Source organism: Orbicella franksi, chromosome 2, assembly GCF_964199315.1.
Source record: "Orbicella franksi chromosome 2, jaOrbFran1.1, whole genome shotgun sequence".
NCBI lineage: Eukaryota > Metazoa > Cnidaria > Anthozoa > Scleractinia > Merulinidae > Orbicella > Orbicella franksi.
The window spans coordinates 11,579,512-11,594,544 of NC_138146.1; the positions used below are offsets into that span (position 1 = coordinate 11,579,512).

Below are 15,033 nucleotides of genomic sequence, written 5' to 3' on the forward strand. Positions count from 1 at the left end.
CCAGAATCCCCATTGTCAGGTTGTCTGAGAGCAAATGGTGAAAAACAAGGACAAAATGTGCGAGCACTACAACAAGACTGCAAGGGATCTACCTTCACTGCCACAGAATCAGAGAGTGTACGTACAAGTTCACCCCCAGTGTAACCAATGGACCCCACCAACCGTTACCAAAACACCAGTAGCATCTCAACCGAGATCGTACAGTGTCGAAACTACTAATGGAGCCCAGTTAGTGAGAAATTGTCACTTCACTCGTCCATCTCAAGAGACTGTTCCGATACCTTCCGAGAGTGTAAAGCATGACGAGAGCACTAGCAGTGAACGACCAAGACATGTGATTACAAGACCTAAAAGAGTTAGAGACAATTTAATTAGTTTCAGCATTTCAGTTAAGCCCTTAGGCTATTTTCGATTAGAGGGGAGATGTTACATAATCAGCTTATGTAGTTCTATTCATTCTGTCACCTTTCAGGCATAGTCATAATGCAGAGTGTTTGATAATTAGTATGCATTGTCCCGCAAGCCCAAATATATGCAGAGACACTTCTGGAACTTTCTAAGATTTACATAAGTATAAAAACTTGTAGGTTTAGCTCGGCATTTCATTCATTATTAGTGTGTGTGTTCAAGCAATAAAACTTTTGCCATCCGGAGTAGTTAACACTCTTCTAATATTCCTGAAGACTCCATGGCAGCAAGTTAAACCGCAAATTAATTAGGTTGGACTTTGAGGTGACACGGTGGTTTTGAAACAGATTCCTTGCATACTTCAAAGAGGTAAACTTACGTCTTTTTGTAACTGACTTTTTGTAACCAAAAAGGCTCAGGTGTTGAGCAGGGTAATGGGATGAGGAAACTTTCCAGTCTACAGATTTCACGGCGTCTTGTAAAATGTATACAGTTTTTCATGTGTCTGGTTGTTTCAAGTCTTCAGTCAGGTAATGCTCTTTACCTTCAATATTGTCTTCTTGTTTAAATGAGTTTATAATAAAGTTTTCATATAACATACGCTCTGATTGGCGGAAACCGCATGCTTTATCAGAGAATAGAGCACGGGTTGATGACAGTAAGCTGGCTTTCAAATTTTTGCTTTGGAATTTTGACAAATTTGACCCAAATTAAACATCCCCTGTGATTAAGACAAATGCGATGGAAATGAGCTCTATGTCTACAGTAAATATGGCTCATAGAGACCATTGTTAGCAACAGTAGTGTGAAAACTGTACTACAAGAACAAGTTTTGCTAGATTCCAGCCAACAAAACACGGCAAAATAAACAAATTCTCAATCTAGCCAGTGCTTCGATAAAATAAATTATATTTACAAAGGCGGAAATTATACTTAAGAAGTAAAACAACGACACAAAACAACAATTGAGCTATCTCTGTTTATGATGAGAAGCTTTATTTTTGTAAAAATGCTCAATTGCTCAAAACAACACTTACATGCAGTGTCGTAACGCTCGTTCTCTGGTCATCTCAGCGAAGTGAACTGAGAGTGGTCAGCTCAAAGCTTGCTCTAGATATTCTCCTCTGTGGTCGGAGTAGAACCAGTGGGAGCAGTTTAGGCTGTCTAACTTTTACGCTTATGCCTAGTTCAGGCAATCTTACTGCAAGCGGCTGCAAGCCATGAATAACTGTAGCTTCCTTCAAATTCAACTCAGCATTTCGCATTTTCATCCGCAAGCTTTGAGCTCCTGGTTTCCTAATTTCCATTGGAAAAGTGCATGTTTTCATGAGCCACAATATGGCCAGACTCCTCTGGACTACAAACCTTTACCTGCCTTTAGATTCTTATTTGAAAATTAACTAAAAAGCGGACTTTACTTCAAGGCATCGTTCTTCTCTTGAAAGCCGCTTGAAACTACTCAAAATTGAAAGCTTAGCTGAAGTTCAGTTGGTGATTGACAGCTGTCGCTTCGTTAGCCAATCAAATAATTTGAACAATTCTAACAAGGATTGTGATTGGCTTATTTTAGCGTGCTTTATCAGAGAACAGAGCACGGCTGATGCCACTTTTATTCGTTTGGAAAATAAAGTTTGGTTTGAAAATTCAACCGAACATGTGGGGAAATTATTGTATTCTTTATCATAAAACAAATAAAGAAGCCTCGACTGTGCTCTGTCCTGTTGTAAAGCACTTAGGAAGTGGTAGAGCACTCAAGAAGTGGGGAAAAACACTTGGCTTTGTCTTGTGTTTTCCCCTACACTTCTTTCGTGCTCTTCCACTTCCTGCATACTTTACAACAGAACAGAGCACAGTTAAGGCTTCTTTATTTGTTAATTTGAAATTGGTATCAATTTGAAAAAGTTTCATGGAATATCAAAACCGAAAAAACTACGATCATTGCTGGTAACAGAATAAGACCATACTATCGTGTAATGATGTTGTAATTTAATTGGTTCTTGTCATAAAATGAGTCAGAAAAATTATCCAGAATCGACATGAATGTGCCATTCACTGTTAGCTACTATTTGCAGACTGCATGATGTTTAACTGCCTTGCTGGTAACAGCTCCACGTAGTTCTGAAAAACAAAGCCACCTATCGACTGTTAAAATCAAACCTTGGTAAAAGTACGCTTGAAATCACATTTCCTAAGGTGAAATAAATTCTAACTTTTTTTTTTGCTGTACATCATGACCAAACAAACTTGTTGGATTAACCTTGTTATAACTGTTAAGAAGAGTGCACTGAGTGCTGCTGCATCCAGGGGCTTTTAATTCACAAAAAAAATAATAACTCTTGCACCCCTTACGTGCCTATATGCCATACTTACAACTGTAGCATTTTAATGTTTTTTATCAATAATCACATCTATAACAAAATTCTCGAATGTGATTGGTTCTCTGTGCACCTATTTGTCAGGTAATCACTGTGCGATCATGTGGGTGTCCAATTACAGATATCCAATAACAGCTTTTTGTCGTCCAAAATTTAATTTGCAGCTTCCTTGGCTTTCTTTTGGAAAAGACGATGACAGATCAGGGTCCGAAATAGAAACTGTAGACTGATTAAAACATTTAACAACAACGATGGCAAACGTGACGCAATTAAACCTGAGTGTAACTTCATGTTGGAAAACAGCCCACCAGCCTCGACACAGGCCCTGGCATTGGTCTCACAGATTTCCAAGGTGACACAGTCAATAAAAGTCGATAAAATACTTACAGTATTTTTATACAGATTTCCATGGGTTTATCATTAAAAAATCAATAAAATACTTAGTGTCCAGCCCTGAAATGCACAGAAGTTGCTCTTGCAAGCGACCATGGTGAAGACTGAGTGACCTTGGTCCGAGTTTGACCTACTGTATATAGGGTACTGCCAAGCACGTCAGGATGATGATCTCATCGGTATCCAATCAGAATGAATTAAACATATTTACTTCCCCCAGTCCCCTCCCTTTAAATGAACAAAATGCTCACAAAGCAAAATATCTGTGGAGATTAAAAAGGAAGGGGGTACCGCTGAAAGTCAATGATCACACAGAATTCAAAATGAAAAACTATTTGTAATCACTCGTTTGCATGTTTTGCATGGAAACTTTTGTACCAATACCAAAAAGCATGACATTCAGTGACAGGACAATGATGAGCAGTGTCATCGGCAGGAAAACCTTAACTGGGTAACAATTTTTCTTGGGAATGATGTGTTTGAGTTTGTCCTACTTAGGACAACCTGAAGTTTCCAGATTTAGACAAGGAATGTTCAGTTTCATTAACAGATCTTTCTCCACATGTCCTCCTTTGTATTTAGATTGTCTCTTAACCGGGAATAACATCAAAGGAACTTCAAACAAACCTTTCACTTGAAGTAAAGATCTAAATTCATTTACTAACACTATAATATTACTTTGACCGCTCGAATTATAAGCAGGTTTTGACGAGAATAAAATCACTTAAATCAAACATAGTCCAAGGCATCCCACATCTCTTCATCATTTAACTCCATAGCCACCAAGACAGGAAAGAATGTTACATTCAGAAAAGAAGACGTGTGCTGAACATTGTCGTGTAAAATGAATTCTCTCAAGACTATTTGACTTCTAAATGGGTATTTGCAAAAGAATAGACAATTCCACATGGATAAGAACCGATATGAAGATGGGGAATATGGGGTATGCAACATCACGTGGTTAAGAACCAATGAGAAGATGGAGATATGGGGGTATGCAATATCACATGGTTAAGAACCAATGAGAATCAGGGGTGATGGGGGTATACCCCACAGTAATGTCATTAAATTGTTATAAACAAAACAAAGAGTCTGAGTCTTTATAGCATTTATTGAATAATAATAACATGACCTCCGAAGGGAGAACTGATTTTAATTTTAACTTTTTCTTGGCCTGTACAAATCTCCTTTGTCATGGTTTTAATCCTGGGCTTCTCATCTACTTTCAAGGTTTCTCGCAAGTTGTTGTTGTAGAACTAGTCTCAGCTGTTGGTATTCCACATTGTGTAATGCTTGGAGCTAGACTCATTTCCAGTTTCTCAGACTCTTGGTCCCAGGCCCTCAAACACATGATATTCTTGTCTGTTTTTCTTTGCTTTTGGTCACGAAGTCTTTGCCTGATCCGTTCCTTATTTTTGGCATAACTTCTCCAATATTCGTTGATTGTTTTTACAGTATTATCCTTGGTAATTTCTGATGTGCTTCTAGCCCTGTTGACAATAGGCTCTCTGACTTCTGGCGAGTGGTTCCTTGTTAATTTCATACCATCTTTTACAACAGGTTTTGAGAGTCTCAACATTCTCTGCACAATGTCTTTTTTGTTGGGCCAGGACTCCCTCTCTGTTTTTTGCAAAATGTTTTTTGAGGGAGGCCTTTTTTCAGGCAACCCTCTGGTCATTCCCTGACAGTTGATTGGAACATTATGCATCTTGCATGTGTGGCACCTCACAATAATGACTAAAACTCTAGAATCACACACTCTTATAAGAGTCACATAGCTAATTCAGGTTTCAACCTCTTCTTCTATTTCCTCTTCGTCATCATCATCAGGGAGTAACTTCTTTTGCATTAGTGTGTTTAAAGGTCAAATGCAACAAAATTGGGCCTAGTTTGATTATAAGTTAAAATAAAAGATACTAATCCAAATAATCAATCCAAAGTTTTGCATGATTTAGTCAAAAAGCCGCCAAGATATTCGACCTTGAAAACAGTATTTTTCTTCACTTTACAAACAGAACAGTTTGTGGAAACTTTGGAAAATTGTCGGAACTGGATTTTGTGACGTCACAATTGGTGAGCTCCCCATTCAGAACAACAAAGTATTGGGGCAAATATGAGCGTTTTGTGCAGCTTTAATTGTAGAAATCATTTAAAAATCTGTGGTGTAAGCTTGTTACATCCCTTTAAAGGATAAGAAGTGATATAGGGAATTGATCATTTTGATAAAAGGAGGAAAGTATTGGCACAAGAAGGGATTTTAACCGACTGTTTCATCTAGTTTCATCTCGTCTTTGCATTACCAGCAAACATTTCAGCAGAAACCTCTTGAAGCGGTATCTTTTGTAATCACTAAGCAGGGTCTCGAGTTCAAGCCTAAAAACCTTTGAAGCTGTACCATATGCCGTAAAGCCAAGCGTTGACGACGGACATCCTAGAAACAAACACTCTACTAACATGGAATGCATTTGTTTGGCGAACGATATTGTGAAGAGCAGAAAGCGAGGTAAAGCCCAGGGTAAAGTCGCTGTATATAAAACTATTGCTATGTTTTATTATATCAAGTTTAACTTTTTAGATTCACAATCTCATTTTCTAAACTTAGTCTAGTTGAAATAAAAAAGGAAATAGAAAAGTGTCAATTTTGTCATTTAACATGATTTCACACCATCATGATTTGTAAATAACCTTAATTACATGTAAGACTTTATTCTTTAAAAATGCCTAAATAAATCATCTTGAATTACCAATTTTCTGCACCAACATTGTTATTAGTTGAACAAAATGTAAACATACTTTTTACAAGAGTATTGAGGATTTTTTTCAGTCGTAACTTCAGTGCTGCAATGAAGTATCAGGTTGGTTTCAGTGCATTCAGAGGGGACTCCCATGTTAAGGAAGAGGGATGGGGGTACTAGCCTGAAAAGTGGAGTCAGACTCCTGAAGGAGACTAATGTCAGTGTAACCCAAACTTTGACTGATAACTGAAAGATGCCATTCTAAAACAGACATACAAATTAAAGCCATAAATCGTATGCAATGCTTTTATCTAGGATTTCATAACTGACAGGCCTAAACCAAGAACACAGTACGACTATATTCTCTTACCTCTCACTTGCAACCCTTGGTGATACTTTGTTGAGTGAGGACAAGTCATTTCAGCCGGAATACCCTTGTCAAGGCCATAGCTAGTGTAAGGGAAACCGAGCCACTTTCCTCAGCCATTTTTTTCGTTTCTGTTGTTTCTTTTTTGAAGGCGAAGGTAAAACACTGCTAAATATCTAGGAAGAGAATTTTATTGTGGATATTGCCTCAGTCATATATTTTTGTAAGTAATGTCATAATGTTGTGTAAATTTTCATTGTTCATCAGCATGCTGATAAATCAACTTTTTGCTGGAAAGAAGGATTAAATGCAACAATCACAAGCCCCCTTGCGTGATATAAATGGTACTTCCTGATGAAGACTAGTAGTGAGCAGTTGTTGCATTGTGATCTATATCTCTAGTGACCTCATCATGAGACAAATGATAATACCTCAATTCTCATCTTTTTGCAATGTAAAAAGAGACAACAACCATCCACAGTGCTTTCACATGGAATTTACTCCACTAGGAGTTTGCAATGAATTTATCAAGGTCACTAATCTCTTTTTAAATCCTAAAAGAACTATTATTTGTCTTTGAGCATGTTTAGTTGAAACTGAAGAAGTTACTTATCTGTCTGGATTTGTATGCCCTTGTATGAAACATGTTGAGGTGGGTGTGTCATAACCCCTTATCTGTTCTGTCAGAATATTGTTTGTTTTGAACATCTGTCTAGTTTGTAATTGAGGCCAGAGTGCTTACTTGGAAACCAAAACCAGGATCTTTGCATTTTAGTACATGTACTGTATATCATTTAGTTTATAAATAATAAAGTTTAACTAATGTTTAGCCGATGTGTTGTGAATAGCCATAGAAAGCTACATGTATAATACTTCAGTGAGCAAGTAAGTAATTTATCAAAATACTCTGACACACTTTAAATGGACAGGTAAGCCCTTATAAATGCAGGGAATAGTATCACAAAGGATGAATAAAAGCAATTTACATATATAATCCTACAGTACTGGTCATTGAGGGAGGCGCAGTGGCCTCATGGTTAGTGCCCCCAAATCAGGAGCGAACAGTCCAGGTTCAAGCCCTGGCACTTATGTAGACTTTACCTTTTACCTTTCTACTGGTCATGAGAGTGTTTGCCACAAATCATGCTTACCACAGTTATCAGGTTTAAAAATCTCTGACTTTTCCCTGACTGACTAAATAATCACAAAATAAAATGTCAGATGCAGTAGCAGCCTCCAGCCTCCCCTAAAAGCCATACTTTCCACCCATTTATGACTGATACATTTTCAACAAATTTACTTCTTTGTTAGCAAAATAATCTTTGAGATTCCAGCAATGTTATGTTTTAATTTTATCTGATTTTCTTTCAAAATGTCAATGTTAATTCCCTGACGCAAAATAAAATTCCCTAACCTTGATGAACTTTTTCCCTAAAAATTTCTTAACGTGTGAAAACGCTGCAACCCATAGCATTCTAACAACGAAAAAAGCAACTACATGTTATGTGAAGTGACAAAAACAAGATGAGTTTAAACATTAAAAGTTCGCCCAAAACAGCTTTCAGTGAGGGCTTATATATAATTTATTAGGTGAGCTTATCAACTTTTCATACTGACAGAAAGAAAATTGTAAACATCATCTTTTGCAAAATGAAACAAGGCAGACTTGAAGATGAACTTTATTCGTATTTTAGTACTGATCTTTGAACAGCAGTTTTCAACATATTCTGAAAGGCTTACCAATCCGTGTGGTCAATTCTTTCGTTGTTGATATCGTAATGCCATCTTGTTCACTCAACAAGCCTGATCCACTCAAGTTTATATCGACTGCATTGTTGCCTGATTCCAATGGTTCAAACTTACACAGCTGTAGTTGGACATTTCCAAATAAGACATCAGGGTCTTGATCTATTTTATACATCGGCTAGTCAATAAATGCCAGGAAATCCTTGAAGCAAACTCAGTAATTTGAAGGAAATTATTTAGTCGCAAAAATGAGCTCACCAAATATGACATCACAAATACCTATAATTTTGTTTCCACTCCAAGCACAACAATTTCTGGTTCGTTTTCATGACGCTCTTGGAAATCGTGGGATTTTTGTGTCTTGGGCACCACAGGTCTTACAAAAGTTATTTTTAAGAGTTGATTCTGCTTCATGTTGGTATGACTGACTTTTTTCTAAAGGTTTTTCAGCAAAAGAAAAACTTACATTACGTTTGACCGTTAACAGGAATTTCTGTTTTCCCACTGCTGACTTGGCTGCTTCATCAAAATCCATGTTGTCTCCCTCAATAAAGTGTCAAAGAGTCTTCATGACTTTACGGTGTATTGCGTCTTGTTTGATTTGGTGAGTCCATTTTAGATGCTCCAAGAAAGTCCTTCATAGCCTTCTGCTACTTAACCAGGTAAGAGGACATTGCAAGCAGCATTTTTGGCATAGTTTTGGGATTTTCCCTTATCCAGGAACTGCTGGACTTCTTTCAGGTACGTTTCTTTGAGATCTTCCACGACTTTTTGACGTAACAGACTCCATGGATCTGGTTCATCGTCATCCACTTCTTCCTCTTTGGAGCTGCTACTATCCTCTTCTTCCTGTTCCTCTTCAGGCTCCTGTTCTTCTACCTCCTTCCTCTTCTATGTTTTCATCATTGTTATCTTCCACGGGGCCAAAAATATCTGTTGAACGATCACCCATGATTCTCGTTGACCTTCACCCAAGATAGCGGGCTCAAATGAGCAAAGTGGATTAAACTGATATTTAATATACCATTTTAGTCAATGATCAGACATCCTCTCTCTTTCTTCGATGCCAGCACGGGTATCCATTGTGCGTCAGGAGGTGACTAAACACGTGTCTCCTGTCATCACTGGATGTAAATCCAGGACCGTGTACCCAGCGGCCGTTCAGCCACTTTTTGATACGTGTCCATCATGTCTTGCCAGCAAGTGGGAAAAGCTTGAAGCAGTAAATTCTTTATCCCTAATTGATCTCTTGGATTTTTGAAGGCTATGATGTAGTGGGCGTTCCTGGAAATACTCTTAGCATATTTCCCTGGTGGAAACATGTTCTTGGCGCAAGTACAACACAGTGATATTTTGATGATGAGAGTGTTTGGTGAATAAGTCTAGCAATGCTTTGTCATCACCTCCCTCTGCCTTCAGATTGTCTAACTCAAGTAATCCAACCTTCGGAAACCATGACTTGAGATGGTCTGACTCTGGAATCCCTTCATGAAATTGCACACCAGCATCTTTCATGTCTCGAAATCCATCTTGTCATGCCCGGTAGCAATAATAAATCGTAGGGGGATGGCTTACAAACAATTCTTCCAAGTGATCCAAGAGTAACGATTCGGTGAAACAAATCTTGCCACAACCAGAAGGGCTCCCTTGGCTGGTATCAGAACTTCTAGGATTTACAACATGGATGAGACACTGATGTGCTCCGAACCTCCATCAACGCGTTCGCTGGAGTTCACTGACAGCTGAACGGTTCCGGTAAAAACCTGCAGAGCAGAAAAGAGGAGCTTCACTGTTACACTTGCCATCGCTGCGGGTGGAACAAAACTTCCACCCAAGGTCATCTTTAAAGGGGTCCGGAGTCCGAAAGATCTCATCGTTCCGGAGTCCCTCCGTGTTTCGTTCCACAAGAAAGGGTGGATGGATGAGGCAGGTGTGAAGGAGTGGATTCGCCAGTGCTTGCCGCTGACCCCTCATAACGAACAGTCGCTGTTAGTGTGGGACTCATTCCGAACTCACTTGACCGATGAAGTGAAAGCAGATCTCAACCAGCGGGAAATTGATGTAGCAGTCATCCCTGGAGGCCTGACCCCTGTTTTGCAGCCACTAGACAAGTGCTTGAACAAGCCGTTCAAAGATAATGTCCAAAGAAAGTACTTGGTGTGGATGATCAGCAGCCCGTTCAACTATACTCCGGCTAGAAAGAAGTCCTTCAAGACTTGTGGAATCTCCAACTCTTTGGATGGAACTGAGGATGACGAGCTGTACACTGAAGAGGCGCAGGAAATCCACGACGATGAAGAAGACAACGAGTTCGAGATGGAGAGGGAAGGCGAGAGCGATAGCAAGTAAACTGTTTATCAGTCGAAAGCTCTTCAAAAAACGGCTCCTTTAGGAGCCACCAAATCTATAAAAGTTCATTGACCAACAATTTCATCTTGTCTTTATAATATTATAATTTATTGTGTTTCACTAATTTTGACTTGGCTACAAGCTGATCACAGAATTTGCGTGACATTTCCATAAGTTCTGAACACCTGAGAGAGAAAAAAGTCGATCAAACTCTCGGCTATAAGCCAAACCCCTTTGTTGGGAATGTTTTTGGTCGATACAAGTCCAAATTTCTGAAAAAATAGTTCGGCTTATAGGTAAATAAATACGGTAACAAAAACCACACCTTTTGCACTGTAACGAAGAGAACAAAAGGAGGAGCAAAAACGAAGACATTAGAGACGGCAAGAACTCAAACCCAGACGTGTGCACATAGTGACTCACATACTCAAAACCATGCTTAGAGAGAACACGCTTTTAGGGTTATGACATTTTATTTTATCTCCTTTCATTCCATAGACATTGAAAAGACATTTCACAAAGTCCCACCCATTGTAGAGAAAGGGGAACAAGTGGAAGTGCATGTCCTGGAGGAAGGGGAAATCTTTGACCCTGGCATCTTTTTGGACGGGCTCGCACAGCAATGGAAATAAGACCCTTCTAGTCTCCGTGAGCCAGAACCCTTTAGGAATCCGTCACCACTGACCTAAGGGAGCACAGAGATCCTGTACTCTTGCCCTGTGCATCCAAATGATACTTTACAAAAGAAAGAGACCAACACTCAGTACGGCCTGTGGTGTGGACAATGTAGAGTATTACTTATAATCAGCCAAACGTCAACTCCACAACTTCTACCTAGCCAAACCCGTACATGTCATGAAGTGTTACTGCCATCATCCATTGATCATGTCCAAGTCTCAGTCTGAGAAGAATCCTGGGAGATTATTCCTAAAATGTCCCAAAGGTCGGTTTGGTTTCTTCCAATGCGTGGATCAAGAATCCCGAGGCAAAACCAAAGCTTAGATGGAAGAGTTTTCGTGGAGTTCGAGGAGGGTATCCACAACTCAGGGAATTGTCCAAACCCCTGCAAAAAGAAATCGAGAGGCAGAAGGCCGAAATTCGAGAAAGAGAAGAAAAAAGAAAGAGAAGGACAGAAGAATTCAGAGAAAGGGACCAACAGTATTCTGAACTACTGAGAAATGGCACCCCTGAAGAACAGGAACGAGAACGTGTTTATCAGGAAAAATTAAAGAGGAATGGAGGATTGGTCAATGACAGCATGGAAAGGCGACAGTGGGGGTTTGTAGGCCCCTTTGAAGGGAATTGGATCTGGGACGAGTAAAGTGATGTGGCAAGCTTTGATTGGTCAAACTATTTCATAAAGACCCATTTGCAAGTGATCATTCATTCATTTTCAAATGTGGAGATGTTACAGGATAATCTCTGCTTCATTTTGGATTTAGAAGGTTTCTTCCTCAACAAGACATTTCATGTTAGAGAATTAGCTTATTACACTTGGAACAGAGAACACGGGTGCCATGCTTTCTTCATCCCTGTATCATAAAAGAACTTGAGCAACAAAGACAAACGAACTGGGAATTTTTGTGAGAAGGAAGATGCATGGATTGACCTATCAACCCCTTAAGGCTGAACATTTCCAAAAACCCAAAGTCCTTGGTGAACTGATCAAGGACATATACTCAATGTACAAAGATTGCAGTAATGGTGAAATAACTGTGGTGTGACACAAGGGAGGACATGTAAAGAAAGATCTGTTAATGAAACTGAACATTCCTTGTCTCAATCTGGAAACTTTAGGTTGTCCTAAATATGACAAACTCAGACACGTCATTCCCCAAGAGAAATTGTTGGTTTTCATGCCGATGACACTGTTCATCATTGTCCTGTCACTGACTGTCATGCTTTTTGGTAGTGGTACAAAAGTTTCATTGCAAAACATGCAAACGAGTGATTAAAAATAATTTTTTCATTTTCAATTCTGTGTGATCATTGACTTTCGGGGGTACCCCCTTATTTTTCATCTCTACTGAGAGATCTTTTGTTTTGTGAGTGTTTCGCTCATTTAAAGGGAGGGGACTGAGGGAAGCCAATATCCTTAATTCATTCTGATTGGATACTGAAGAGGTCATTGTCCCAGCATGCTTGGCAGTACCCTATATAGGTCAAACTCGGACCAAAGTCACTCAGTCTTCACCATGGCTGCTTGCGGGAGCGTCTTCTGTGCATTTCGGGGCCAGACACTGTAAGTATTTTATCGATTTCTTAACCATTGTGTCACCATGGAAATCCGTGGAAAATACTGTATGTATTTTAACGACTATTGATTGTGTCGCCATGGAAATCTGTGAGACCGATCCCAGGTCCTCTGTCAAGGGTGGTGGGCTGGTTTCCAACATGAAGTTACACTTCCAGTTTAATTGTGTCACGTTTTCCATCAGTGTTGCGTTACTTCTGGTGTCACACGTCACATCATCACTCTTGAATTATTAATTCGCCTCCTGATTGGTCAGAAATTCAAAGCTGCCATCTTGTTTATGCAAATCTCAAATACTGCATCTGATTGGCCGAGAGCAACTTTTAATGATATGTACTGCACTCTTATTGGTAACTGCCCAGATGAGCGTCCTTTATTACTTGTGTAAGTTAGATAATATGAGGAACAGGTAATGTCCAAGGACAAATATCCGAGCATATATTTGCGACAGATGGAGGCTATTGTGCCTATTATCCTTCAAAAATTTTTTGCAGCATGGGCAATTTTGAAAACTGGGGATATCACTTGGATATTCCCCAGTTTTAGCTGGAGCATATTCAGTCACATGATGCACGCGAGCAAAAATATTTGATGGATTATAACGAAAAATACAATATATATCTGCAGTTCCAGCTTCAACTATTTGTTGGATAATACTATTGAATAGATGATCAGGGGAATCAACAGCCTCTCTGAGCTGTGTTATTTTACCTTTGAAATCTGTATCTTTTTCGAGATTCTACTGAAATGTGGATTTCTTTGTAGTGGTGGATTCCAAATGTGATTATCCTGCAGCATGTAATGCAATGGAGACTCTGCTAATACATAAGGACCTCCTCAGGTCAGCTTTCCTGGACCGTCTACTTAAAGCTCTCCGAGAAAAGGGAGTAAGTCAGAATATTTGAATATAATTTCTTATTGTTGATATGGCTGAAAGTATAAGTTAATCAGAGCTTAGCTCTTTCTAAACAAGGTTGTGTTGTAAAATGGATTGAAAGAGAGTTTCTATAGAAAACTCATTTTAAATTTTGCTTACATTAGACATTTTAGAGCCATTGTCAATATAGAAGTGTGGTGAAAAAGTTGTCATACATTATGCAAAAGTAACATTGAAGTGATTCAGTGATTCGATATTTTACCGATTTTGTTAGACGCTCAGTGGCAGTGACGTTCTGCTTGGTTAAACAAGGTTTGTATTATGAGCAATATTTCACTTGCAATTTTTTAAAGTGACCAAATGTTTCATTTTGTTTAGTTCTCAATCTTTACTTCTACAAGTACCTGTAGTTATAATGCAAAGCGCAAAGTTCAGCCTGAACATGGTTTCCTGTCACCCTTATCCCCAAATAATGCTGCTCAACCTTCATTGAATTTCCAGTATTCTTAACATCAATTAAAATGTCAATTAATCTGGCTGAAATTTTCCCAGATAGCTGCTCTAATAAAAGCTGTCACATTGTTATAACGGTTTTGAATGAGGGTTTTCTTAATCAACCACTCTAAAGCTGTTATTTCATTGTCGACTTTGCAGCATTTATTTTTCCCTTTTACCACACTATTAGTAATTCCATTGGGATTTTTAGATGATAATTTTTGTTTGCCTTAATATTGCCTTATAAAATACCATGGGCCAGAAGAAGAGTAATGTATTTGACTGCGAGATCAAATCTCTCTGCAAGTTGGGCAGGGACACCTTGACTGATAGCATGGGTTGATTATCACGGAAACCCCACTAAAGTCGCCAGTGAGATAAAAAGCACATAATCTCAGCAGAAAGGTTGAACATTTTTAAACAGGCGGGAGTCTGGCATGTGGCAGCTTTAGCCACTCAGTTCTTGAAGTTTTAGGATAATGGGGGATTAAGAATGGGGTGTTCCAAAAACTAACTGTGTCCCTCGCATGGGGAAATGTGACCCTTGGAAGGTGAGACAGATAAGCAGGGCTGCGTTGGTCAATCATTATTCTCATGTCTTTTTTCAACTGAGTGTGTATGGGAGTGTTGTGAAATAGAATACTATTATCATAGCAGCAATTCTGGTATTCTCAAACAAGGCAGATTTTCTCAAAATCTAGTTGTAAGCGTAATTTTCTTTGTATCTGTCAAAGTATGGTGATTTAACTTCAGTCTTCAGGGAAATCTCTGAGACAGTTAAAACAATAGCGAATGATTGGTCCTGCATGGTACCACACGATTTTGTAAGATTCCTAAAATGAACAGTTTAAGGGTCAAGGTCGTGGTAATTTAAGTAAATCTCAATTGTAAGCTTCTAAACTTCAAGCTGGTAGAACAAAATTCTCTTAAAGGTAAAACCACGGCCTCATAACGAACAACGATCATGATTCTAGGCCATGTAAATGATATTAAAGTTGAAATAAGCTTGACCATGTCAGATCCATTTTCATCTT

At 38.9% G+C, this 15,033-nt stretch overlaps 1 protein-coding gene across 2 annotated transcripts in view; it reads left to right on the plus strand.

Moving 5' to 3' along the window:
* LOC145479968 (delta-1-pyrroline-5-carboxylate synthase-like) overlaps window positions 1–15,033 on the plus strand; it is a 192,779-nt gene that overhangs the window by 151,790 nt on the left and 25,956 nt on the right. For both annotated transcript variants that reach the window (XM_081458450.1, XM_081458451.1), the window contains one exon: window positions 13,393–13,514. In XM_081458450.1, coding sequence (XP_081314576.1) covers window positions 13,393–13,514 — 122 coding nt within the window. The remainder of the gene's footprint in view (window positions 1–13,392; window positions 13,515–15,033) is intronic.